This window comes from Amborella trichopoda, chromosome 10 (assembly GCF_054954075.1).
Source record: "Amborella trichopoda isolate Santa Cruz 75 chromosome 10, AtrichopodaSantaCruz75HAP2 v2.0, whole genome shotgun sequence".
NCBI classification, from domain to species: Eukaryota; Viridiplantae; Streptophyta; class Magnoliopsida; order Amborellales; family Amborellaceae; genus Amborella; species Amborella trichopoda.
Genome location: NC_142345.1, coordinates 18412353 through 18439254, shown reverse-complemented (window position 1 = coordinate 18439254; position 26902 = coordinate 18412353). Strand labels below are relative to the sequence as shown.

At 37.1% G+C, this 26902-nt stretch overlaps 1 protein-coding gene across 17 annotated transcripts in view; it reads right to left on the bottom strand.

Moving 5' to 3' along the window:
- LOC18438877 (Pyridoxamine 5'-phosphate oxidase family protein) overlaps window positions 1-25000 on the bottom strand; it is a 29178-nt gene extending 4178 nt beyond the window's left edge. For 2 of the 17 annotated variants that reach the window (XM_088849793.1, XM_088849790.1), the window contains exons 1-7: window positions 24563-24989; window positions 24359-24394; window positions 14802-14837; window positions 14246-14314; window positions 13292-13493; window positions 11879-11957; window positions 11592-11709 (exon numbers count right to left, since the gene is read on the bottom strand). In XM_088849793.1, coding sequence (XP_088705919.1) covers window positions 11592-11709; window positions 11879-11957; window positions 13292-13493; window positions 14246-14314; window positions 14802-14837; window positions 24359-24394; window positions 24563-24729 — 707 coding nt within the window. In that variant the 5' untranslated portion in view covers window positions 24730-24989. Of the gene's footprint in view, window positions 1-1997; window positions 2324-10285; window positions 10913-11278; window positions 11710-11878; window positions 11958-13291; window positions 13494-14245; window positions 14315-14801; window positions 14838-24358; window positions 24395-24562 lie in introns of those variants that run through there. The other 15 variants (XM_088849799.1, XM_020670156.2, XM_088849797.1 and 12 more) reach the window with 14 other exon arrangements.
- Between the last annotated feature and the right edge of the window lie 1902 nt (window positions 25001-26902).

The following is a 26902-nucleotide window of genomic DNA, read 5'->3' as shown; positions in this document are numbered from 1 at the left end:
GGTGTGCCGAACGTTGCCCCCATTTCCCTTTTATTCGACAACGTCCTCTATCTCTTTAACAAAGAGCTCTGCCCTTGCTCCAGCCCAACTAAGTTCACCTTCTCCTATAGGCTTGAAGTTGCAAAATGACATCAATTGATCTGTCATCTCTCGAACATCATTTTGAACTTCATTGTTCACACGTTTTCTAATGATCTTTCAATTTTCCATCAATCCTCTTAATTTTCCTTCCAAACCTGGATTGAGCATCTTGTTTTCTTTTCTTTTTTAATTTTTTCCTACTTTCGGGATTTCATATTCTTGATGTAAATAAAATGGAGAACGTTTTAGTGGGTTTTTATTGATCAAATGCTTCAAGTTTTTGAGGATTTTTTTGTAGTTTTTGTAGTGGTTTTTTGGTGGACTAATGTGGATTATTGATTGAATGTTACAAATTTATTGAGTCTATAGATTTCTGATATCATATTTCTTTTGATACACTAATTTGGTATGTGATGGGAAGCATTTAGATGAGATATAAAGATACTTTTTTTTTTTTTTGCTTTGATTTCTTACTGTTTCTTTAGCATCAAACATAATATCTAATAAACTGTTTTTTCTTTTTTTTTCCATTGATTTTCTTACTGTTTGTGATGTATGTGTTCCTGGATATCTTTCTCTTCGAGTTTGATTTTTAAATTGATTTGGTTTTTTATGGGAATCATTTAGGAGAGATACAGGGATACTGTTTTTTTTTTTCCTTTGCTTTGGTTTTCTTGTTGTTTCTTCAACATCAAACATAATCTTTGATAAACAATTTTTTTTTTTTTTCTGGCTGTTATTTTCTTACTGTTTGTGATGTATATGTGTTCTTGAGTATCTTTCTCTCTAAGATTGATTTTGAGTTTATTTTGGTGTGGATCATTTATATTTTTCTTGGATTTTATCTTTTTTTATTACTTGGAAACAATTTTATTTTTGGAAGGAAAGAAAATGGAATCGTCTCTTTCTAAATTTGGGTCTTATGTGTTGATTATAGTCCTAGTCACTTTTTATTGTACTTCATTCTAAGTTCCAAATTCAAAGAACTTATTTCAACTAAGCCTATGTTTGGTGCTATAAATTTTTTTAAGCATTTTAATTCTCGAATTGTTCTTCTGTGAATTCTTGTTTGAATGGATTAATTTTCATTCTATAACCCATGCAGCCCTATTTTGAAACACCCCATTACTTTTCTATCTGTTTTTCCTTTAATGACTAATTTGCTTTTTAAAATTTGTGAAGAATATCAGATGGGAGTTTCAAACTTTCTATTGCTGACTATGAGGAATAGTGTTTTGATGTTATTATGAGGACCATGAAGAAAATGAAATGGATTTTTTTTTTTTCTTTTTATAAATGAGAGGAAATAAGCTTTTGACTTTATTTTTTTGAACCAATATGTTGTTTAGAATACATGATGTTCAATTATGATGAAGATTAAGATGATGCATGATGACCAATTCATGTATTTAAAAAAAAAAAAAATCAGGATGGCCATCATTCATGTTACTCTTCCAAATGGCGAAGAAATAACGTGTGACAAATAGAATCCTAAATATAACAAAACTTTGTTCGAGGGCATGGTATACCATATCCTATGGAACAATTTAGTATCAATAACATCATTTGTGTTGTTGTAATCAGAACCTATGTGAAGTGTAATTTTGGACTTCTTAGGGGATTTGTATTTAACTTTTCATTATCTAACTTCTCAAACTTCTTAATTATCTAATGAGATGCAATGTTATGGTTATGTACGAGGGAGTGCTAACTAGAAAGATGAGTTAGTTTTTAGTGATAATAGGTCTACATCAAGGGTTAGCATTGAGCCCATACCTTTTTGTCTTAGTTATATACAACTTAATTAGGCACCAATAAGATAAAGTATTGTGGTGTATGTTATATATGGATGACATACTTTTGATCAATTAGACCCTAAGCAGTGTCAATACAAAGTTAGAACTTTGGAGAGATGCTTTAGAATATATAGATTTTTAAAATCAACTGAACTAAGACATAGTATATGAAATGCAAGTTTAGGAATATTAGAAGTATATACAAGGAAATAGTTAAGACTGACGGCCAAGAAATACCAAAAAAAACATACTTTCGATATCTTGAGTCCATAGTCCAAACAAATAAAATGATTGAGGAAGATGCCACAAATCGAATTAAAGTTGGGTGGGCAAAGTGAAGATGTGTAACCTGACTTTTATGTAATCGCCACATACCAATGAAGATGAAGGGGAATTTCTATAGGACAACTGTGAGACTGGTTTTGCTTTCTGGGCTCGAATATTAGCTGGTCAAAAAACAACATACCTATAAATGAGCGTAGCTTAGATAAAGATGTTGAGATATATGAGCTTCAAGACAAAAAGGGATAGAATTCGAAATGAATATATTAGGGAGAACTTAGGTGTTGCTACAAGAGGCGATAAGATGAGAGAATGTGGACTTAGGTGACTGTGGACTGCCATGTGCATTATGTAGCTAGTACAACACATGTTAGGAGGTATAAAAGGTAAGAGGTAGGTCCAAAAGGACATAGTTAGAAGTAGTGAGAAAAGATATGGGGACTGACGGCCTCACTCAGAGTGTGGTCTTTGATAGAGCCGAATGGTGGATCAGGATTTATATAGCCAACTCCAAATGAGGAAAATGCTCTAATGACAATGATGATAATGATGATGATTGTGGCACTTATGGATTCAAACATGTTTATGAAGGAATACGAGAGAAATCTAGAGATGGTGCTAGTCTATGTGGATGACTTGATTATTACAGTGATGATATGGCCAAGATCAAGCACATCCATGAGAACTATTCTGTGAGGTTCGAGATGAAGGAGGTGAGGGAGCTTAATCATTTTTCAGCTTGGAAGTAGATTGATGCAAAGAAGGTCTATTCTTATGCCAAGAGAAGTACACAACGGAGTTGTTACAAAAGTTCGAGATAGAAAATTGCAAAGCTATCTCAACACATATTGAAGTTAATGGGAATTTGAGAAGTGATGTAGGATAGGAACTCACAAATGTACGGATGTACATGCAGCTGGTTGGGAGGCAAATATACTTGATCTTTATATGAATAGATATTACTCACATAGTGGGACTTGTTAGCAAATTTATGCAAAGACATTGAATGCCTCATGCGGAAGCAGTTAAGCATATTTTCTCGTGTATAAAAGGTACTGTGGATATGGGATTATCAGTGAGTGGGGTTCCACATGTAAAGTTGTTAGCCTTTGTGATATAGATTTTGCATGCAACTTGATGCTAGCTAATCAACTGGGGTCAAGAGTGATTTCTTAGTGCAATAAGAGTTAACTGACTATATCCCTGTCTATGACGGAGGCTAAGTACCAAGAGGCATCTATGGTAGCTCGAGAGTGTGTAGGGCTAATGCAGCTTATACGTGATTTGACGCAAGATATAGATTATGCAGTCAGGCTATATTGTGAACACGAGTGCCATATGACTTGCAAAGAATCATGTAGGAAGAAACACATTGAAGTACAACACTTCATTCAAAATAAGTGTGAAGCTGATATATCAACTTTTGCTTGTGGCTAAAGAGAAGCAAATTGTGAATGTTTTTACAAAGGGATTGCATTTCCTCAAGTTTATGAGTTCAGAGGACAACTAGGGGTTATGAGTAGAGAGTCAAAGCCGAGGGTTATGTGTTTCCGATTGTGCACGAGGTCCTCGTTGTGAGCGTAGATTTTTTATTGTGTGACTCAATAGTAAGTTTATTCCTAATTAAATTGTTCTTTGTCGGCAACTTTATAATCTCAAGATGAGTCATGGTGGTACATTACAAGGGCATTTAAATGAGTTTGATGCCCTGATTAGCAAGTTGAGGACACTAGATGCAAAAAATGGATGAAGAAGATAAGGTAACTATATTACTATGTTTTATTCCAAAAACATAGGATGGACCGTTCATTAATCTCAATAAAGCAAGGTCACTAGAATGTATTTATAGCATAGAGTAGAACAATGAATAGAAACAGTCAATATCCAGATCGAGAGGGCATAAGAAAGTGAAGTGTTGGGGTTGTGGACATTTTGGCCATATGAAGAAATATTGTAATGCACAAATAGAAACCAGGAAGCCCTTAAATCTGGTTCTAATGAGAAGTCAAGCTCAAACAAATATCAAGAAAAATATGATAAAAGAAATTGTTTTTTTGACAATGGAAAAGTTTTATCTGTGGATAGGGATGAAGTTTTGCATTATTGACTACTTGATTCAGGTGTATCCTCTCATATGAGTTTATATAGGGATTAGTTCTATAAATACCAATCATACGATGGAGGTATTGTTAATGTGGGAAATAATGACTCATTTAAAATAGTGGGAGTTGGAGATATAAGAATCAAGATGTCCGGTGACATGCACAATTCCGAGTGTCAAACATATTCCAAGTCCAAAAAAGGGTCTTTTATCGTTGGGAAAATTTGATTAGTAAGGTTTCAACTTTACATGTGATAATAGATGTTTAAAATTTTAAAGAGAGCACTAGTAGTAGTAATACAAGGAGAGTTAGTAGGAAATTTGCATAAACTTATTAAAGAAACAATTTTAGAAGAGGCCAATATTACAGAGGAAGAGACTCATAGAATGGCAGAGGCCAATAGAGCTTTTGCACATTTTCGTTAATCCATGAAATGGATTATGTAATGACATGACATGCACATTTGGCCTACATGAACAAACGTGGATTCAAGGCACTTCTCAATAAAAATCTCCTCCTTGGTTTAAAATCTTTTAATTTATATTTTTCTGAGTTATGCTTATTTGGAAAGCATAGTAAATTACATTTTTCTTTACCCACCATTAGAAGTAAGTATTTTTGGAATTAATTCATTCAAACACATGGGAGTCACATGTTGTCTCTATGGGAGTATTGTACATTTTGTCAGTTTTATCGATGATTTTCAAGAAAAATGTGGGTTTATATGTTGACACAAAATCACATACCTTTAGTTGTTTCAAAAAGTTTCAGGCGGTGGTAGAAAATTGGAAAGACGAGCATCAAGTGCCTAAGAATTGATAATGGGATAAAATATTGTTCTTGTGAATTTAATAATTTATGTAGTGAGCATGGTATTGCTAAGCAGTTAACAGTTACTGAAACACCTAGCAAAATGGTGCTGTTGATAATAAATCATACCATTATAGAACATGTCAGGTGTATGTTGAGTGTTGCTAGGTGAGAGCAGTGTTTTTAGGTAGAAGCAGTTTGTACAACTAGATTCCTAATTAGCAGGTCTCCTAATATTACTATTGTTTACAAGCATCAAAAAATATTTAGATAGGTAAACTTGTTTCTTTCCTCCGTATATTTTGGTTTGATGAATACACTTTGATTCCAAAGGAGAAGAAAACTAATCCAAAAAATGTGTTTTTTTTGGATATAAAGATGGTACAAAAGGGTGTTTGACTGCAAGATTATTGTTAGCCCCAATATTATTTTCGGTGAAAATTTCATGCTGAAAACGAAAGAAGAGCTAGATGTAAAACCTATTGAGATGGAATGCACCCATGAGAACCAGCAAGATGCTGGTTATGACCAAGAGTTTAAAATTATCTAAGAGCTTGAAAAATATTTAAATGGCATTGAACTAAGAAGGTCTGAAAGACCTAAAAATACTCATGTGAGGCTTAACGACTAGGTCTTGTCTTATGCTTGGCTAACAGAAGAGGGTGAGCTAGTTTTTTTTCATGAGGCATGTAAGGTCGATGAAACCAGTCAATGGAGAACATCTATGGAAAAGGAGATGGAAGCCCTACAAAAAAAATAATGCATAGCATTTCATTGAATTACCAGAGGGGAGAAAAGCAATTGGTTGCATATGGGTCTTCAAGAAGAAAAAAGGTCATGATGATATTATTGAAAGGTACATAGCTTAATTGGTTATGAAAGGTTATGCTCAAAAGTCAGTTATTGATTTTGATGAAATATTTCTCTTAATGTATGCATGACCACTATTAGAGTTGTTTTGGTTGTGGTCATTGTTCTTAATTTAGAGTTGAAACAATTAGGTATGAAAATTGCTTTCTTGTAAGGTGACCTAAAAGAAGAAATTTTTATGACCCAACCTGAAGATTTTCTGGAGAAAGATAATGAGAATTTGGTTTGTAGGCTCAAGAAATTGTTGTATAGATTGAAACATACACTGAGGTGATAGTGCAAATGATTTGATTCTTTCATGTTGAGCTTGAATTTTAGATGTAAAGTTGACAATTGTCCCTACTTTCATGGGTATGGTGATGGAAGTTTTGTTATCTTGTTATTGTATCTCGGTGACATGATTTGTGCAAGACCAAATAAAACCAATATTGTAACACTTAAAGCTCCATTGCCTATGATTGTTGAGATGAAATATTTGGAAGCCAATAATCGAATTAGGATGAGGGTATTTAGAGACAGGAAGAATAGAAAAATTTAGTTAATTCCAAAGAGTTATCTGGAGAAAGTTCTATGGCACTTCAATATGCAGAATGTCAAACTAGTCTATACCGTATTTCCTATGCATATGAAGTTGTTTTTGAAACAAGGTCCTAACACTGAAGCAAAAAGACAGACATCTTGAGTACCGTATTCATCAATAGTTGTGAGACACGTGTTTGTTATGGTTAGCACCAAACCTTACATAGCACAAGCAGTAATTGTGATCAAATGCATAGCAAATCTTGGTCCTTATTATTGGACCGCTATGAAGTAGATCCTTTATTATTAAAAGGAAACTTGTAAAATAGGATGGATTTAAAAGTTCCCAGGTAAATTGATGCAAATTTTGCAGGTGATATGGATAAAAGGTGAACTACTACCAAGTATTTTTTTCTTTGGGAGGTGCAATTAGTTGGTTACACTTTGTGGTGGCTTTGTATTCTACAAAGGTTAAGTATATGTCACTTACTCATGCATTTACCTCGGCAAATAGGTTAATAAATGAGTTCTAAGTTGTGTGAGAAGGGATACCGTTTTATGGTGATAACCAGAGTGATTTATTTTTAGTAAATAATCCAACCGTCTATTTATTGGAGTACCTATGTGATTAGGAAATCCGTACTTCCCTTTGAACAAGAGTTCTTTCTTCGTAGGATCAGAAAGCTATTGAATTCACGAAAGCTACCAATTTTCTAGTAGGATTCTTCTAACAAAAAGATAAGGGAGGATGCGAAGGCCTTACTTGGGTGGTACCTTGCTTTTACTCTCTGTGAAAGTATTTTGTAGAGAAACGACTATACTATGCAAAAAAATAGAGAGAAAAGAGCGAGTTCTTATAGTCTTTGGGTGGTTATTTTAGAGAGAGAAAAAAAAACTTCTTGTAGGACTTGGGAGATAGATCATGTAAACCCTTGAATTCACCATGTTTGTGGTGTTTTTTCTGTGATGTTTTTTCTGAGTAGTAGAAGAGAACTATGTTGCCCCATAAATATAAGCAACTTGCCTAACAACATAAATATTAGTGTTTTGCTTTGTTGTATTTGTTACACTATTTTTCTTAACTTTTAATTTGCTCAAACCACCATTTTTATCCCCTATACAGGGGAGGGCCGATTAAGCCAGGCCACTTAAGTTTTCAAACATTACTTGCAAGGAATTTTAGCCAAAAATTAGTTTCATGCAAACTTGAGGGAGAGGTTTTGCGACATGGGTGGATTCAGGCAAGGTGAGTCCCCTACTTCTAAAGCAGTAGGACTGATCCACAGAGAGAGAGAGAGAGAGAGAGAGAGAGAGAGAGAGAGAGAGAGAGAGAGAGAGAGAGAGAGAGGCGCCAAAAATCTTCAATTTATTGGCCCAAAAAAAGCGCCAAAGAAGCATAGGATTAGCCCAAAAGAGAGGAGTGAGAGAGAGAATAAAGAGAGCACTAATTTTGGGGAGTCGATTTATTTTCTTTTTAATACACATTTATTTTGGTCCAAAAAACTTCCAAAAGAAAAAAGAATAAAAAAAATAAAAATAAAAAATGCAAGGGGTTCTTTGATTCTTTGTTGTATGCATGTTTTGGAGGTGGGATGCAGATTTCCCTTTTCTTCTTGTTTTGTCTCAACTCAGTTCATCCAAGCTGCACTTCTGTTTCTTTTATGAGTGCACATTGTAGAGTATTCCAAATGTGTGATTTACATGCTATGTTTCTAAGGGTAAAGATGAGGTCTATACGATACCTCAACTTTAAACAATCAAAATAAGGTGCCCCTCTAAAAATATGTTGAAGGATGCAATTCTAATGTTAGAAAGATTCAAAACTCTAAAAATGGTACAGATCAAACAACTCTATGATATTGAAAATTTTACCAGTCCAAATATGGCGTTACAAGTGCATTATTTTTATGACTTGGAATCCTTCTCTCATATCCCGTGTATCTCAAGGTCTTGATAATTTGTAGATTTTCATAATAAGAAGAATCATTTCTGATGAGTTTTGGGATGTGGCTTACTTCAATAGTAAAGGTATTGATGAATCCCACAGTAGGGCAGGGGAAGCAGTGCACTTCATTTAAATATTTTTCCAAAATACACGAAGATGCAAATGCATGCGCGTGTTGTGCGAGAGTATGCTTGTATGTAGCTCATATAGCACAAATATAAGAATAACAATAATAACAAACTTGCGCCAAGATGATCAAAGCAAGCGGGCTCAACCTCAATTATATCCATCCTTTGGAAGTGATGTGGCCCAAAGTACATGTACATACTTACTAACTCTTATGCCTATTTCTCCATGAGTGTGTTTGTACAAGGCATCAATATTAAATAATTCTAGTTTCCAAATTATGCTAAAAGATGTAATTTTGGAACCGGCAAACTTTATGACTGCGTAAAAAATTATTTTCAACCTAATCATGAAAATTAAAGCTCTAAAAATGTTGCAGATCGAATACATCTCTAAACATTTAAAAATCTTGAAAATAGACGGTCTAGATAATACGTTACAAGATCCACGACATACGATACTCAAAATAATCAATTGGAGGGTTTTACCGTGTCAAACATTATATAAATTTTTTCTTCCTCCAATTCTTGACATACAACCAAAATCAAACCATGCACTCTAATGGCCATAAGAGTCAGAACCCCCTAACAGTGACCCTTGTACAAGAAAGGAAAGTCCAAAGTTATTAAACATAGACACGTATGTTCAAGGGTCCGACAGCATTTCCACACTTGGTGAACAAGGATATTTGTGCCGATACTTCTGGATTCGCATCAACACGGAGTATCTAATGGCATGTTCCATTTTCAGATACATTTGATGTTTCTTTTCTTAGAAACATAGTTTTTCAATAAATATATTTTAGAATAATTAAAATCACCATCATCATCATCATCATCAGAACTTTTTTCTAACTAATTGAAGTCAGTGACACAAATCTTTTGCTCCATTAAGGGTGATACCCTCAATGAAGTCATAAGTCCCCATATCTTTTCTCTCTACAACATAAATGCCATTCATGAAAAATTCAGCAAAATTTTACGTTGACTCCCTATCTAATACAACCCACCTTTTCTATCTAGGCTTGAGATGAATTAAAGAAGAGTTTATGATCCTCACTCTTCTTAAACCAATTTTAAAATAACTAAAATAGTTTAGAATAAAAATTAAATGATCAGGTTTCAATGAGTCCCCTGCCTCACCTATTTAAATGAGTCCTCTCTAAAATCTATTTTAAATATAGGTATAAGATCTTAAATTTTAAAGATTGAAAATTTAAACCATGATAACTACAAATATTAACAAAGGTATATAAATTTTATAAATAAAAAATGAGATTTGTTTTTTAAATATATTTTAACTGCCAGGGTAGGGCCATTTTGTTTACAACATCATCTACAAGATGGATGTTAAGTGCATGAGGGGACGCAATTGTAGAAGTGCATCCCTTGGTGCCCCAATTATTTTATTTTTTGAACAAAAAAAATGTTTATTTTCTGTTTAGCATACAAGTAGTGTGGTCATATGATTTTAGTTGAATATGTTAAGGCCCTCTTCAATAGCTATGAAATAAGAGTTCTACATTTTGAATTAATAATTACCTAATAGTTTTTAATTTTTTTGCCATGTTACAACAAAACCTTGCATTAGTGTAAAAGAAATTTTTTATGAATTAAACTCTGAATCACGAAGTAAGTTCAACTCAAAAGTGAAGTTATGGTTTTTGGACTATTAGTTTATTTTATGTTTTAGGTGATTGTTTGTGATTGTTATGACATATAAATGGAATACGTAAATGCAAATGTAAACGACACTTTTGAGTTGAATTAGCCCAGATCAACTCACCTATCATTTCGATTAGAACAGAAAAAGTTCCTATGCTCATAAAGAGTGGCCAATAGCCAAAAACACAAAAGATCAAAACGCGGCTACAGCCTAATCTAAGATGCTGGACTATTTCGGCTTTTCAAGCTCGAACAAACTACTGGCTGCATCTTGTGCTTTGGACACAAAAAAAGGTTCTCATCCATGTGAATGGGTGTGTTTTGTGCGCCCAGAAAAAGGTGGTTAACAATCAGGACCCTACCGCATAGTGGATCCTCCTCATTAAACTCTTTCCACGCGACTGCACTGCTCACACAAGCCTCAATGTGTCAGATAAGTTTGATGGCCATTGCAAAGCCCACACTTAATGAAACAGAACGCAAACAATAAGTTGCAGGATTTGACAAGAATAATACACAAATAAAACAGCAGACTTAATTTCAATTTATGTGAATCTAATTGATTAAGATTTTTCACAAACTATGGCGCAATATGAACTTGCAAGAGACCATGCGATCATAATCTACACATGTAGACATCAACCACCAACACAAGGACTTTTCAGGCCAAGACTGAGAAACGTTGGTTCCCGTACAAAACGAGATCTGAGTTCGAAACTGAGTACATTATAAAGAAAAGATCAAGGAAAGAGGCCATGTGATTTTGATTAATTTGGATATTCTCTTCCCTTTCAAGTGGTGATGAGAGAAATAACTTAGAAAATTCTAAATAGCATTCAAGATACATACCACTCTCAAAGGATAAGGGGAAAGGCCTATCTATGAGAAATTGGCACTTCCCCCTCAACGAGACCTTTGGGTGAGCGTTTTAGTGAGGACACTGAGAAAAGTCTTATGCTACTTATTTTTATTTCTTGAATATAAAGTTTGTACTTAAAAGTTTGCCCTTCTCAAAAGATATACACTTTGTAGTTATTTCTAATATTCATACAAGGAAGGTATCCAGTCCAACACCCTGGTTAATTTAGGGGGAAGCCACAGTTGCATTAATTTATACGAGTCCAAACAAAACAGTTACTGGAAAAGGACTCAAGGCTAGGTTGTCAAGATAGCAGGATGTCACAACATGACGTCTTGAGTTTCTTTCCTACCACAAATAGGAACCCCTTCTCCACTGAACTACCCAAAACATATATATATATATATATATATATATATATATATATATATATATATATATATATATATATATATATATATATATATATATATAATATTTGAAGCCACCCATGTCTTTTATTTAAAATGGGGATGGCATTCAGTAAGTATTACTCACATTCTAGGGTGCAAGTATTCATCCAAAGAGAGGGGTTTAGGGCCTCCGAACCAGTCGATCAGGAATATATCTTCAATTTCCAGTTTGAATACCTGAAAGTTGTGGTTTTTGGGCCACTCTGCACCCAGAAAGGATGAAGTTGTGGCAAAAAAACAAAAAAAGAAGAAATGAGATCATTTATCCTGTGCAAAGCTCTTGTATAGGAATTGTCAGTTATCAGCTTCAAAAACCTAACAGCAATCTAGTCACTAAATGGGCAGCTTTCTTAAAAGATTCTTATCAATTACCTTTCATCTCAGCATGCTTTGAGAATAGTGCCTGCTTCGCAAAGTTTGCTTCTTTCGAGTTCCCATCAACCAGCGTCAGCTGCAAAAAGAGAGAAGCAAAAGTTACATGAACAGACTGTGATTACTAGAGCTTTCATATTTAGTAAAAGGAATTGTATATATATTGAATCATAATAGTGAAAGAACAACGTGACAGACCAATGGACAATGACATGATCTTGTTTGGATGATAGACAAGCCAATTTTTTGTTTTTCAATTCTTTCAAGTTTCAAGAGTTGTAAATTAGTTGATTTCGGCAATTTATTTCGCTAATTTCTAATTTGAGCTAGGAAAATTAATTCTGTCAAAAATAAAAGTTAAAAATAAAAAACTATTGATCATCAATGTCAAAGATAGACTAGAAGCTAACAAATCAGAAAGAACAAGAAAGACAAGCATGCATACAAGTCTGGATCTCCCACTATCAAGAGAGGTCGTAAGGAAAACTGGAAACAATTACACGACATATACATTGCAACCATGGCCTCTAGGAAGCAGCAGTTTACTCCTTTATATGGTCAGATAAGAACGTAGTCCCCAACAACTATCGAACATAAAAAGAACCTGAAAATTGAACATATACATAAATGTAGATTGAAACTCAAAATGTGCTCCATGTAAAACCAAGAGCTGCAGATTTCCTATCCAAACAATCTGAGACATATATTAAAACAAAGACACAAATATTTAACAACTAAGTGCGTCTATTTGTAAACGTGTAGCCTCTAGTCGATGTGTCAAGGTAAACGATCCTAGCATGAATACTAACCACTTAAAGAAAGGAAGAACGAACAAAAGCTCCTCAACTTTTACATCAATGCAATCTCTATCCGGATGGTCATAATTCACAACCAAGTAACTCGTTATTATTCGAATCCAACTGAAAGTAGTAGTATATGCCCCACAAGATGAATATTCCCTGGCATTTGTGTGTGAAGCAGTGAAGCCTATTTGTTAGTGCCACTTGCCTTACAAACAACTCTAGTCTGTACATACAGCAGAAGCTAATGGAAGTGTATTCTTTTTATTGATTCAGAGCATGTATGCCACGGTAGAACGAGATATCTCTTATAAAACTGCATAGGGCCAATTTCTAATCTTCTATGATGGTTTGATGTCCAAAACAAGTCTTCTATGAAGGTTTTGATGTCCAAAACAAGTTCTACTCTAGAACAATCTCTGTTTTCTAAGTTTGCTTATCCTTTTCAAATTCAGCATCAAGTCAAAATAAGCATCATCTTCATGTGGACACAGAAAAGAAAATTACACTCTAAACCATTAATTAAAGGTCAACACTGATCATTCAGTCTGTACTCTAATTAAACACCAACACTGATCATTCGGTTTGCTCTTACACCAGATTCGTTACATACCTTTCCAGTGAGTGTAAGCTTTGAGCATACAGGGTTCTCAGGATCTATCTTCCCACAAGAACCAAGTGGAAACTCGCTAAGAGTAAGTGAAGCCCTTGCATCCTTCAGTGCATTTCTTGCAGTGGGATCAAGAGTTGTCAAATAGAAATAAGGAATACCACGACCATCACCAGGCCATCCATCACTAAACGAATCTACATTTCTGCATTTAGGAGCACTAGCATATTGTCAGAAACACTACACCAACCATCATTCAGTCCAGAGCTCAAGGACTCAGCCGTGTCAACTCGGACTCGGCCGAGTTACTTGAGGACTCGCACTCGGCTTATGGCCGAGATTCCATGTACCCCTAGGCTACATGGGCAAGGTAAACTGTACTTGGGTAAGTACTGTTTAGACTCAACCAAGTACAGCAGAACTCCAGTAAATAAGCCCGAGTTCTAATGTACTCAGGTGAGTATAATACTTGCCTGAGTACTGTTCTGCTTTTCTACAATAAAAAGGGGAGCAACCGCCCCTAATTTCATTTCTCTCTCTAAAATTGGGGGGCACCGCCCCCTTTCATCTTTCTTCCTCTCTCATGTACGATGTACCAGGTATTCTCTCTCTACCTCAAGTACCAGGTACTCTCTCTCTCTCTCTGAGGGGTGATTTCCATCCCCTTTTTCATTTCTCTCCCTCTCTCTCTAAAAGGGGGTAAAAATCTGCCCCCTTTTTCATCTCTCTATAAAGGGGGCAGAAATTTTTCATATCTCCCTCTCTAAAAGGGAATGGAGATCCACTCCCTGTTTCCAATTCTCTCTCCTCCAAGAGAAGAGAGAGAGAGAGAGAGAGAGATGGACAAGAGAGAGCCTCAGAAAGATGCCTGAGAGAGAGATTCCTGTGGAGAGAGAAAGAGGTATTCATGTGGTAGAGCAAGATACCTATGAAATCCTGCAAGAGAAAGAGACATGCCTGTGGAGGGTAGAGAGAGAGAGAGAACTCCCTGTGAGTGAGATAGATAAAGGAGATCCCAGTGACAGCCTGTGAGAGACAGAGTGAGAGAGATGCCTGTGGGAGAGAGATCCATGTAAGAAAGAGAGAAGAGAGAGGTGCCTGTGAGATAGAGAGAGAGAGAGATGCATGTGAGAGAGAGAGAGACAAGGTGAAAGCCCTCTCTCTTCCTTTGGCCATGTGCCCAAAGCCCTCTCTCTCTCTCTCTCTCTCTTTCTCTCTCTCTCTCTCTCTCTCTCTCTGGCAAGTAGCCTCAGCCCTCTCTCTTCCCTTTTTTTTTATTTTTTGTTGTCTTTTTTCTCTTTTGCTTTTCCATATTGGATACCACTTGGGCGCATCCAATGACTCACCTGGGTAACTCGGCTCGGGCTCAGCCTTGGCTCGAGCTGAGTTTCCAAACATTGACTCAGTCTATACATCTAATGTAATGCTTCACTAATCTAAAAGCAAAGCAACCATTTATACTGCAAGCATGTCATACCGAAACTTCAAAACAAACTAAAACAAATAATCTCACCCAAATGGTGCACCTCCTTTGTCAGATGAGATGGTACTGCAGCAGATAAAAACAACAATAATATATCAGAAGTACATATACTGTGTGGTTAACTAAAAGAAAATGTAGTCATCAGAAAATATTTTGTAACCAAGAAGAAACGTTTGTAAATATAGAAAAATGGAGAATAAAACGCTAAAGGTACACAAGGCATAGAACGAATCATGTATAGAAATCTAAATACCACACATATTCTTGCAAAGCCTTTATAGAATACCTATATTCATTATAAGACATGCACATATATCAGCCAGTGGCACATTTCTCTCACCTAAGTCACTAATACAAGACATTTGATTCTGCCAAATTGCTTCAGTGTCACCTGGGATATGAAGGTTCCAAGCAGCCATTCAAGCACGATTTCTATGGAGGCTCTAAGGAAAGTCTTAGGTCATAGATCGCCACTTGGGCTCCAATGACCATGACTGAAAATGGCTCTTGTTTGTTGGATGGATGCCAAGGGCATGGAGAAATGTATCCTTGTTGTTAAAATGAACGTCCCAAAAAAAAAGTGCACAAAATGATCTTTTTTAAAAAAGTAAAATCCTTTTTTTTCCAAATCCATTGATGGTGGTGGTCAAGATTATTGACAAAAAAAATATAGATCCAAAATCCATGTCTAAGATGTTGTTTTGAAGGAGACTGCATTTGAATAGGTGCATTGCAAGACACAGCAAAGCTCATTTTTCTTTTAACCAGAGGGTTGTGGGAGTTACGAATAATCTCCCACAGAGACTTGGGATAAAGCACCACAGAGCACACACATGAAAGGAGATGCAATACATGACAACAACCAGAAAAATCAAAGGCTGCCTCAACTTTATTCAATGTTAATGAAAATGTTAATGGATTAGAGCAAATGCTTCACTAGCTTACACTTATAAGAGGAAGAAAGTTCTAAAGTTTTTCTTCTTGGACTCATGTCCTACCTATATATAGACCTAAGACAACCTACTCTCTCTTCATCAGTTACCTAAAACCCCCTCAATAATTTAGGAAAGCAAATAAAGGAAACAACAGTTTTACTCAGACTTTTAACTCTCCAAGTTTCTCCATAAACAGTGGACTAACCATCCCATTACACTTCACAAGGTCATCCCATAAACTCTCTCCAGAAATAGAAGAGAAACATGAGCCATATCACACCTCATGACTGTCATCATAACTTCAAATCCGCCTTGTTTACATAATTCTATTTGCTTGTTTGTTTATTTGTTTATTTATTTCACCCATCAGGTGGTGCAAAGCCAAAGAATAAGTCGATCCATCTTCGATTGTATTTGTTATGCCCAATATTTTTCATCAAACAAAATGTATTTAAAAGCAGCTCGGAAATGGAATCATAGGAACATGCAGAAAACATCTATTGTCATGTCAGAGGAAAAAGAGTTCAGTAGAAGATATACAGGACTTCCTACAGAGAGATCATGTAGAAGGTTACCCTCTCCACATATATCATCATCAATGTCAAGTTCTTATTCCCTAGAAACCATTCTAAGGAAGTTCACATTGTAGACCAAGAGTGTTTTAAAGAAGTAGTAGAGAATGAGGCTTTACTAAAAGTAAAACAATGCCTTCGAAATCAAGAAAGAGCTTGGCCATTAGCAGATTCCCTTGCAAAGAAGGACATATTTTAGAAAGGCCATCTTATAGGTAAGAGAGAGCAACAAAAATCAAGGAACAGAGTTTAGCTAAATTTTTCACTTTGCTTGGTTGGATAGTAGGCAGCTTTTTTTAAGAACTTAAGATGGGTGTTTTGTCTTGGGATCCTCCAGGTGAGCTGCAAAGATTAAAGTCCCCACAGTTTTGATTATATTGTCTATACATGTATCAAAGCAATTGAACTGCCTGGATCCAAGGGGGTACGCACCCTTTAGTAGTAGAGTTAGAAATGGCATAGAAACGATTTACTAGTAGAGTTAGAAATGGCATAGAAAAGACAAGCCCCGGTGCAAGATCCATCACATCGAGATCCAAAACCACCATGTGTATCAGTGGTTGCAGCTGATGTTTGTTGTTGCAGAGCACTCATATTAAAGGGTGCTTCGCAATTACAAAAAGCCCACTTCAACAATGGCTCAGATGTTTCCATGAACTCTTAAAACAGTTTAGAACTCAAGTAGCACTCAAAAAGAATATCCATGATTCATTTACTGTCTTGATAACAAATCTACTTATTAAATCCCACTTTTCTAATCTTATTAATGGTTTATTTTTCTACCTCTAGAGGCCTAAGGCAAGGAGACCTGCTCTCCCCATTTCTGTTTACTATCATGGGGGAGTTATTTCTAAATCTCTCAATAGGCCCTATGAACAGGGTATTCTCAAGGGATTCCAAACTTCCTCCAGTGGAACTGTCCTATCCCATCTCCTTTATGCTGATGACACCCTCATTTTCTACAATGTTGATCCTGCCAAGTTGAACAAACTGTGGTTGTTCACCACCAGGATGAAGGTCAAACATGTCTAAAGCCAAAATGTTGGGGGTCAGGGTGAGGGATGCTGAGACTACAGGCCTTGCCCAACATCTTGGTTGTGCTACTGTGCTTACTGATTCTCTTCCCTTCACCTATTTGGGCCTTACTCTCTGTCTAGGGAAACCCACGAAACACCTTTGGAACAACATTGAAAATTCACTTGGAAATTCGGTAATTGGAAGGGTAGATTCCTGTCCCTTGAGGGTAAAATCACCCTCACCAAAGCTACCTTGGAGAATATTCCTATTTAGCGGTTGTTCCCTTTCCAAATTCCTGCCTCTGTTGCACACCACTTGGAGAAACTCAAGAGGAATTTTCTTTGGTGTGGTGCCTCAGAGGACCATAAGTTTCATTTTGTCTCCTGGGACAAAATATGCATCCCTAAGAAGTAGAGTGGTCTTAGGTTCAAAAGGATCAGGACCAAGAACTGGGCCCTATTAGGTAAATGGTGGTGGAGATTCACTTACCCCCATCCCCTCCTTTGGAAGCATATTATCGAAGCCAAATATGGTCTCGAGGGTAACGAGTGGTTGCCTCGCTCTCCATGTCTCATGCCCCCCGGGGCTTGGAAGTCCATTGCATCAACTAAAACTGCTTTTAAAGCTTTCACTAGATTCAAGATATGGAATGGCCTTAAAATAAGATTTTGGAAAGATCTTCGGATTGGGGATCAGACCTTGGACCTTCTTTTCCCTTCCCTCTTTCTCCTAGCTACCGAGCAAGAAGCCCTCTTAGCTCATTGTTTGAATGCATTTTTCAGCACCTTGGTCCCTTATAGAAAGCAAGTTAATAAAGCCTACAAAACAGTGGAAATTTCGACAGTATCATAATTGCCCCAGAATTGGTCAAGATCTTCATTAGCACTTCAAAAGACCACCTGCCGAGTTTCATCGCAATCAGATATGTCTAAGGCAGTGAACGCAAAAAAACAATTTCAGTAAAATCGGTCTTTAGTACCTTGAAATGGACCCTGTAACTAGAGTCATACTTTTGGTACGTCAAACAGTTGTGGGACCACCACCATTAGATCCGGCACGGTCGAAAACCCCTCTAGGTCAAGTTTTGGCTTAATCGAGCACTCCAAGACAAAATTATGGGTAAAATGCCAAAAAGGGGTAGGCCGCACACTATTCCCGTGTGGCCACCCTGCACTAAAACACCATTAAAGGCGGTTGTTTTTACAGTCACGGGCAGTCACTTTCGGGGCCTATATCTCACTCGTTCCAAGTCGGATCGCTCCCAAATTTGGTGAGCGTGTTCGTCTCATCAAGATGAGCAATTCGATATGTGGTACGCCCCGCGACGACGCCCGAGCAGGGAAAAAAACAAGAGAAAAGTTGTTGATCCGTGAAGGAAGTTGCAGAAAATTCAGCAGCAGCACGCCTCGTTCGAGCAGCCAAATCATGATGCTCGCATACCAGATCGGCACGAAACCAATTGCATTATGTGCGTGAGGTCCGTGGCTATCTCTGGTCCGAACCCCGCGTATGATGAACGAGCACACAATTGATCCAAAGTTTTCAAGATTCATTCAAAATTCAAATCTCATGATCATAGCTCAAAAACATGATTCATGGCTCGAAGTTGGTATTAAAACGATCGTTATGCCGAGCCTTACAAGAAAACAATAATCTTTCGATCAAACAAGCATCAAAACAACCACGGGTCAGTCATGGAAGATCACGCAAGTTCGCGAGCAGCAGCAGGGACTGCTATGGAATTCCACACATTGTTAGGCAGGGGCAAAACAATCCTTTTGTACCCATTTTTAGAACTTCTTTTAATTCAATTAAATTGTAATTATCTTCAATTCTAGGTAGTTTTTAGGCATATACCCATGTTTTAGCCCAATTATATATAAACAAGAAATGCCTCATTGTACAAACGCGCTCGGATTCATTTTTCAATATTGAATAAAGATTTCAATTTTTGCTTGAGTTTGTGGGTACGTCTTGGAGAGAGAGAGAGAGAGAGAGAGAGAGAAGAGAGAGAAGAAAAGGGCAGGTACCCTTCGAGAAGGTAACTTTCTCTCTCCTCCCCTCTTTCTCTCTCTTCTCTTCTCATCTTTATCTCTCTCTCTTCTCATCTTTATCTCTCTCTCTTCTCGTCTCTATCTCTCTCTTTCTTTCTCTTCTTCTCATCTCTATCTCTCTCCTCTCTCTTTTTCTCATCTCTATCTCTTTATCTCTCTTCTTCTCATCTTTATCTCTCTCTTTCTCTCTCTTCTTCTCGTCTTTATCACTCGTTTTTTCTCTTTTTCTCATCTCTATCTCTCTCTCTCTTCTTTCCATCTCTATCTATGTCTCTCTCTATTTCTATCTCCCTTTCTGCTCTCTGTCTAATAAATTCGATGAGGCCTAACACCGACTGGGTTTCTCTCTCTTTTTTGTCACAACCGACGTAAGCCTAGCATCGGTTGGGTTTCTCTCTCTTTCTTCTGTCTCAACCGGTGCAAGCTTAGCGCCGGCTAGGTTTCTCTTTCTTCTCTTTTGTCACAACCGCTGCAAGCCTAGCGGGCTGGGTTTCTCTCGCTTTCTTCTCTTTTGACACAGTCGATGAAGCCTAGCGCCGACTGCATCTCCTCTTTCTTCTCTGTCTAATACAGTCGGTGAAACTTAGCGCCGACTGGATCTTCTCTCTCTTCTTCTCTATGTAACAGAGTAGGTAAAGCTTAACATCGACTGCGCCCTGTTTAACAGAGTCAGCGAAGCTTAGCGCCGACTGCGTTTTCTCTCTCTTCCTTTTAACACAGTCGGCAATTCGTCAACGAAGCCTAGCGCCGACTGCGTTTTCTCTCTCTTCCTTTTAACACAATCGGCAATTCCTAACGTTGACTGCGTCTTTCTCCTTACTCTCTCCTTTATTCTCTCGTCTCTCACACTCTTCTCTTCCTTTCTTCCCCCTCCTTCCTTCTGTTCCTTTCTTCTCTTATTTCATTTCTTATTATTTCCTTATGACCTTCATTCTGTTATTCTTTTGTTCGATTAAGAGGGATCAAGGTTAGCCTCTCATGGTAGTTTTGTCGTCTAACCGTAATGTTGTGTCAAAATTATTGTGCCCGCTTTATTGTCATGACAGACTAACCATCGTGCTAGCTAGTCGGTATCGATAATGATGTCTAGTAATAATCATGTGAGCAGGTCTGAGTTACCGAGCCCGTTTTGCTACCACGTCAAGCCAGTTATTCATCAGCTTAGTCACTACGCTGATCTTCGCGCTCAGTCAAATTCTTCTCTCCCCCATTTTTCTTATCTAATTCTTCTCTTCTTCTTTTGAATATGCATGCTTGTGTATGTTCACCAAAGAGGAAAAGGTGAGGTCTAACCCACCTGTCTTATAACCTTTGCCATATGTGTGATTGCAGAAAACAGCAGAATACAAGCCAAAGGAGGCGATTTCGAACCAGTTTTATTATTGGGGGGCTTCCTTCGTGATCTAAGAGGGCGTCCAAGCGAGCCAGCCTGAATAAATCCTGAACCCACCTTAAATTCCTCTCTCACCCGTTGGTAATACCTACCCTCGTTCTCGAATGAGGTTCCCGAAAGAGTGATCTCAAAAACGTCCCCGGTCTTCTCTCGAAACCCGAGACACGTGCCGCCTGATCCTCAAAAGATCCGGAGGGCAAGATGGAGGCACCTAACCACTCATTGCTTGGAACGAAGGGGCTCTTCTTTGTCTTGGACCCCGATCTTCAAAAGGAACCTTCTTGACTCTGAATTGCCTACCTTTAACTACCTTCTCCAATTGTTGACCCTTATATTCTCTCTTCTCTCAAGAGAAGGCTCTCTTATTTGGTCCCCCAACCCTCTCTTCTCTCAAGAGAAGACTCTCTTATTTGGTCCCCCAACCCCTCGGGCATCTTCCAACCCCTCATTCCATCTTTGTTTCCTCTTTTTATTGTTCTTTCCTCCTAATTTGAACCATCCCCCCCTTAATAAAATTTGGTCCTTTCCCGTTCCCCATAAGGTCCAAGCCTTTCTTGGGTCCTTCTTCAGGGCAGAACTAACTTTGGACCAACTCCAGAAGAGAGGTATCTCCCTTCCTAACCGATGTATTATGTGTCTTCAAGCCTTTCTCCTCTACCCTTTAGTTCACCCTTTTACAACTTTTTGGCCTTCATTGGGTCACACCTCAATTCTTACCCGATCTCTTCTTGGCCTTTGCCTCCCCTCCTTTCCCCTCTATCCCCTCCTTTCCCCACTATTGGTAGAAAGTTGTGGCGCACAATTGTTGCAGCCCTTTATGGTCGATCTGGGTAGAAAGAAACACAAAAACTTTTCGCAACAAAACTTTTCGTGACAATACCAGTCCCCTTCCATCTACCTCAAATTCACTCACCTCTCAAATCTCCTTTGGAGCTAGTAGCATTCCCGCATTCTCTCACTTCTCGCTTTCGCCACTTAGAGGTAGCTGGCAAAGTTTGCTGGCACTACATTCCCTTTCACCCACTGTCCAAGCCTTATGGCATTCTCCCCCAATGGAGGTCCTCAAACTTAACACAGATGATGTGTCTTTTGGTAACCCTGGACCTTCAGGGTATGGGGGTAGTAACCCTAGCCAACTCCAATGGAATTTCCTCTCTTTCTCGAGGCCTCTTGGAATTTTAGATTCCACCATTTCTAATGCTCTGGCTCTGCTGGAAGGACTTAAGAATTTCACACACAATTCTCCGGTATTCAGGTGGAGTTTGACTCAAGTACGCCATCAGATGGGCTTCTAGCATCATACAGCTCCCTTGGCGGCTAATGTCCACCTTTGAACTTATTGATCTCATATGCAGTGACCTGCCTCCTGTGACCTTTACACACACCCTTAGGGGTCAACTCAGTAGCTGATGCCTTGACATGGAAGAGCTCGTAACACCTTCCCTACTCTTTCTTCTCACAACAAGTAGGCGAAAATTCCTTGCCCCTCTCTTTGCAACCTTCTTCCCCTCTTCTCTCCTTTTCTCTATGCTTCCTTTCTCTTTGTTCACCCTCCCCTGTCTTAGATAGTCCCAAAAAAAATCAACAGAGAAAAGACAGAAAAAAAACAAAAAATGAGAGAAGAAAAATTGGAATATGAAAAAATAGAAAAAATAAAAATAAAGAAAGCGAAAATATATTATATGCTGAATAGACTTTCTCTCTCTCCCTCCTCCCTTCTCTTCTATCTCAGGTCTTTTGGCTCCATCCCTCCACTCTTTCTTTTCTCTGGTCTCAATGCTTTACTCTTTCTCCCTTCTATCATTCTATCTGCTCTACACCTTCCGCCCTTTTCACTATCTGTCATCTCTCTGCTCTACCCCATCTCTTCTATTTCATTCTCTCTAGTTTCTCTAATCTACCCCTTCTCCCATCCTCCTATACTCTCTCAGCTTTATCCTCACCTGTTGTTTCTCTCATTCCTAGTTAGAGCCCTACCTTGGGGCTCGATTTTCCCCCTTTTTTGTTCTCCTCTTATACTTTCACTGGCTTACCCCTTCCTCTTTTCCCCTCTGTATTCTTTTCTTCCTGCAGTTTGCCTCCAAGGGAAGTCTTCTTACACAGGAAGGCTAGAAGAGGTTCTCAGCCTCATCCTGTCGTCCTTTATGGCCACGGAAGCTCGCTTTCCCATAGATCTCGCAACTGGGCATCTTCAACCTCTTGAAGTTCAGTGATGGACTCTGTTGTCTACTTTTGTCATCTCTGGGCTCATTTTCTCTTCTCTGGACTCTCTCCACTTCTCTTTTCTGTAGGCCTTCTCCTCTATCGCTTCTTTTTTGCTGATCTTCGCTCCTTTTTTTGGCACTTTTCTTATTTGTAGCCTTTTTATCTTTCTGTTATTTTCTTATTGAGTTTCTTTCTTATACTTCTTCTCCTCCCCCTTGTAACACCTGTTTTGTTGGCTGCAATTTTTACCACTCCTTATGGTTTTGTAATCTTTTGTTTTTTTTTTTTTTTTAACAAAGTTAACTAGTTTCAAAAAACAAATGGACTCATGGATGAAGAATTTGAACATATTTGTTGTTAAGAGACATACAATCAAGCCTATAGGGTACATAAATGCCCTTCACAGGATCAAACAAGTGTTTATGGCATGGCTTGGCATGGTCAAATCATGAATATTTTAATTAATAAACAGTCTCCACTAAAGAATGATGGAGCCTGGTTGATAATCAAAGTCCCAGGTATGTCTGATCTTCTCATCATATCTTTATATGTGAATGACTGGATTTATAAGAAGCAACAAAGAAACCAAGTATGAGTTTAAAAAGGACATGAAGAATGTTGATAAAGTGAAAAATCTTGAATTAATACTTCACTCCTCCAATTGCAAGTGTAAACATTGGTGATTGAAGACGGAGGCAAAAAAAATCAGTGCCTGAATTCATCTAGCACTAGTATTTTTGCTACAAGGCCAGAAAACAGTTTGCAGCAAATTTCGTTTCCAAAATTATGTGCAAAATCCAAGTCAAACCCATTTTTGGGTTGCAAAAGATTATTACTTTGTCTGAAAGGAATAATGACCATGGAACATGGTACAAGCTCACCACATTTTCTTTGACAAATACCAAATCAATTTATTAAAAAATAGGAACTACAAGAGAACTAAGAGTTTAAGGTGGCAGTTACCCACAAATTCCAAACTATTTCAAACGATTGAAAATGAACTAAAAGCAACTCACTGCTTACAAAAATGTATAGGATGCAGTTAAGGTTCGGATCAGTTTGTAACGCGTGAGTATGTGTTTTTGCAAGAGAGAAGATCACCAAGGGTGGTGCTTATACCATAAGAGCACTCCACAGTCAGTGAATTCCATTCCTTGTGCAAATAATTATCTTATAAGCATTCAAGCGAGATGCACGATCAATCTCCCCTGTGCCAAATAGCTTCAGAAAGTTGCCCCAATGCAGATAATTCTCTGTCTACAAGGATGAATATTAACCTAGAAAACTATTCAAATTCCTCTATATGGAAAATCCAATCTATTCCCCTCTCTCTCCCTCTGTCACTAAACAGACACCACTAGAAAAACAAACTCTTTTCTTGTAAAAGGGCAGTTCCAGTACCCTATATTACCTTATTGAATTCCTAAGAGCCAGCATAAATAGCACCCTGCAAAGTTCAGACTCTATAAAGAGAATGCCCAACCCAATTCGAAATGAGAATTCAGCAAGCCAAAAACTAGGGCCTATGAGCAAAGTAAAGGAAAGATGTATAGTAATTATCAAAAAAGAAGGGAAAAAACAAAAAAAGGAGGCACAAAGAGTAGTAGAGCAGGACCTCAAGACACCCCATGAGTTTTCAGAGGCAAGCCAGCGAGCAGTAGCAGCCGCGTCGGCAGGGTCAGGCTTTTGACGAAGAGGAACAGAGAGTGCGATGATGTGATAATCAAACGAGATGAGAACAAGAAGAAGAAGGTAGCAGGCGTTGAGGGGAGACGACGCCATGGCTCAGCTATAAGAGAACTGCATTCCTTTAATTAGGAGGAGGCACTGCACCTTTTATAAATACAATAGATGAGATGATGATGAGGACACCATGAAAACAACTGCGAGTGAGTTTTTAGGGAGTTCCTCTCGCTCACAAACACACCATTTACGTCTCTATCTCTGAGTTCCTTGCCCGCGTCGTGCTTTGCTATCTTTCCAGCGAGAACCTCTCAATTTCCACGAAAGGCACATGTGGTTACAAAGCCTTTTTGTCTGGCGCCTTTTAACTTGCATCGGTTCGGATTGAACAACTTTATACAAAGAGTAAAAATATTTTTTATTTTTAATTTAAAAATATTATTAACTTGAAATTATTGATCAAAATAAATAAAAAATTATCATAAATATATTTTAATTTTTTTTATTTTAAAAAATAAATAAATAATTTTCGTAAACTTCGTCCACACCTTTTCTTTTTTTTTTCAATTTGATCATTTTGTTCATCTATTTAGCAGGAAAAAAAACCACATTTTTCTTCAATTTTATGGTACCGTAGAACCTAAGCCATTTTTTCTTTAATTTAACGGTACTGTAAAACTTTATATGGCATTTTAACTATCATATGGATATGCATTAGATAAATATAAATATGGATATCTATCTGTAGAGATATATATTTATCTACACTAAATAAATACCATCAGATATGGATAGATACCACCTAAATATGGTAGGCATCTATCTGTAGAGATCTATACTGAGAAGGTTATTGGTATTCATAATCAATGGCTATAGAGATATATATTGAAAAGGTTATTAGTGTTCATAATCAATGGCTAGATACCACCTATGCAAGGCATCTATATGTAGAGATATATATTGATAAGATTATCGGTGTTCATAATCAATGGATAGATACCACCTATGCTAGTAATCAATATGTAGAGATATATATTGATAGGGTTCTTGGTGTTCATGTCTCTTGATTATGATAAGTTTTGATATTTATATAATATATTTATCCGCAAGTAAGGATAAATACCATCAGTTGTGTACCACCTGCTAGTTATTTTATACAGTAGTTAAAATGCCGCATAATATGTTTTACGGTATTTAAAGTACCATAATTTAAAATGATATATAATATGGCTTGGGTTTTATGGTATTTAAAGTATCATAATATTAATTCAAGTTATTATGGTAATACGAGCATCGTCAATGTTATTTTAGTCAAAAAACATTATCAAAATTGAAGAAAAATGGTGTCGACGAGATTCATGAAAGTTGAAGTTTTTTTTTTAAATAAACAAAAATTAAGGTATATTTGTGAAAGAACGACCAAAATTGAAGAAAAATTGTGTGGACGAGGTTTATGAAAGTTGTTTTTTTCTAAATAAACGAAAATTAAGATATATTTGTGATAATTTTCCAAAATAAATTTAGAGGTATTTTAATTATTTAATATATTTTTAATTATTTTTATTTAGTCCAATTGATTAAAAAAAAAAAGCTTAAACTATGAAATTCAGATAAATATTTATTTATATAAAAAGAAAAAAATAATATATTAACTCAATTATATATACACAATGTAAAGAGGCGTAGACGCTACCTATTCCGCCGCTCATCTAACCCACACAAGCGCGAATGGCGTGGGGCTCCAATTCCGCAACCCGAGCGGACAAGAGTTGATGCATAGGTCAGCCTCTACCTCAAAGCACGCTTTAAAAAAACTTTGAACTGGCTGATTCTGGTCAGGGCTGGCTTGTGTTTTGCAAAGTATTGGGAACAGACTTGTTCCTATTTTAAACCAACTGATTTTGGCCGATTTTTTGACAGAACTGTTTTTGTGGGAGAATTGGTTCTATAATTTATTTTTTAATTTTATTTATTTATTTATTTTAATTAATTCATTTGGTTAGATCGCCAATCCAAATTACCAATGCACCCAACTGGACCAATTTCCAGATAATCTGTTTTCTTAAACCTAGCCTCAAATCATGAATAGAGGCACCACATGCATAATTGGAACAATATCCACCGTGCCCAAGCTAAAAAAATGGGGTTTATTGTTTTGAGAGTATGGCATTAATCTTGAGTAGCTAATGCAAGATGGGAAAGGTGTCTATACTTCCCAACAGCATAGAAGATATATGCTTTCCCTACCATCCAACCATCTAATTTTGATCAA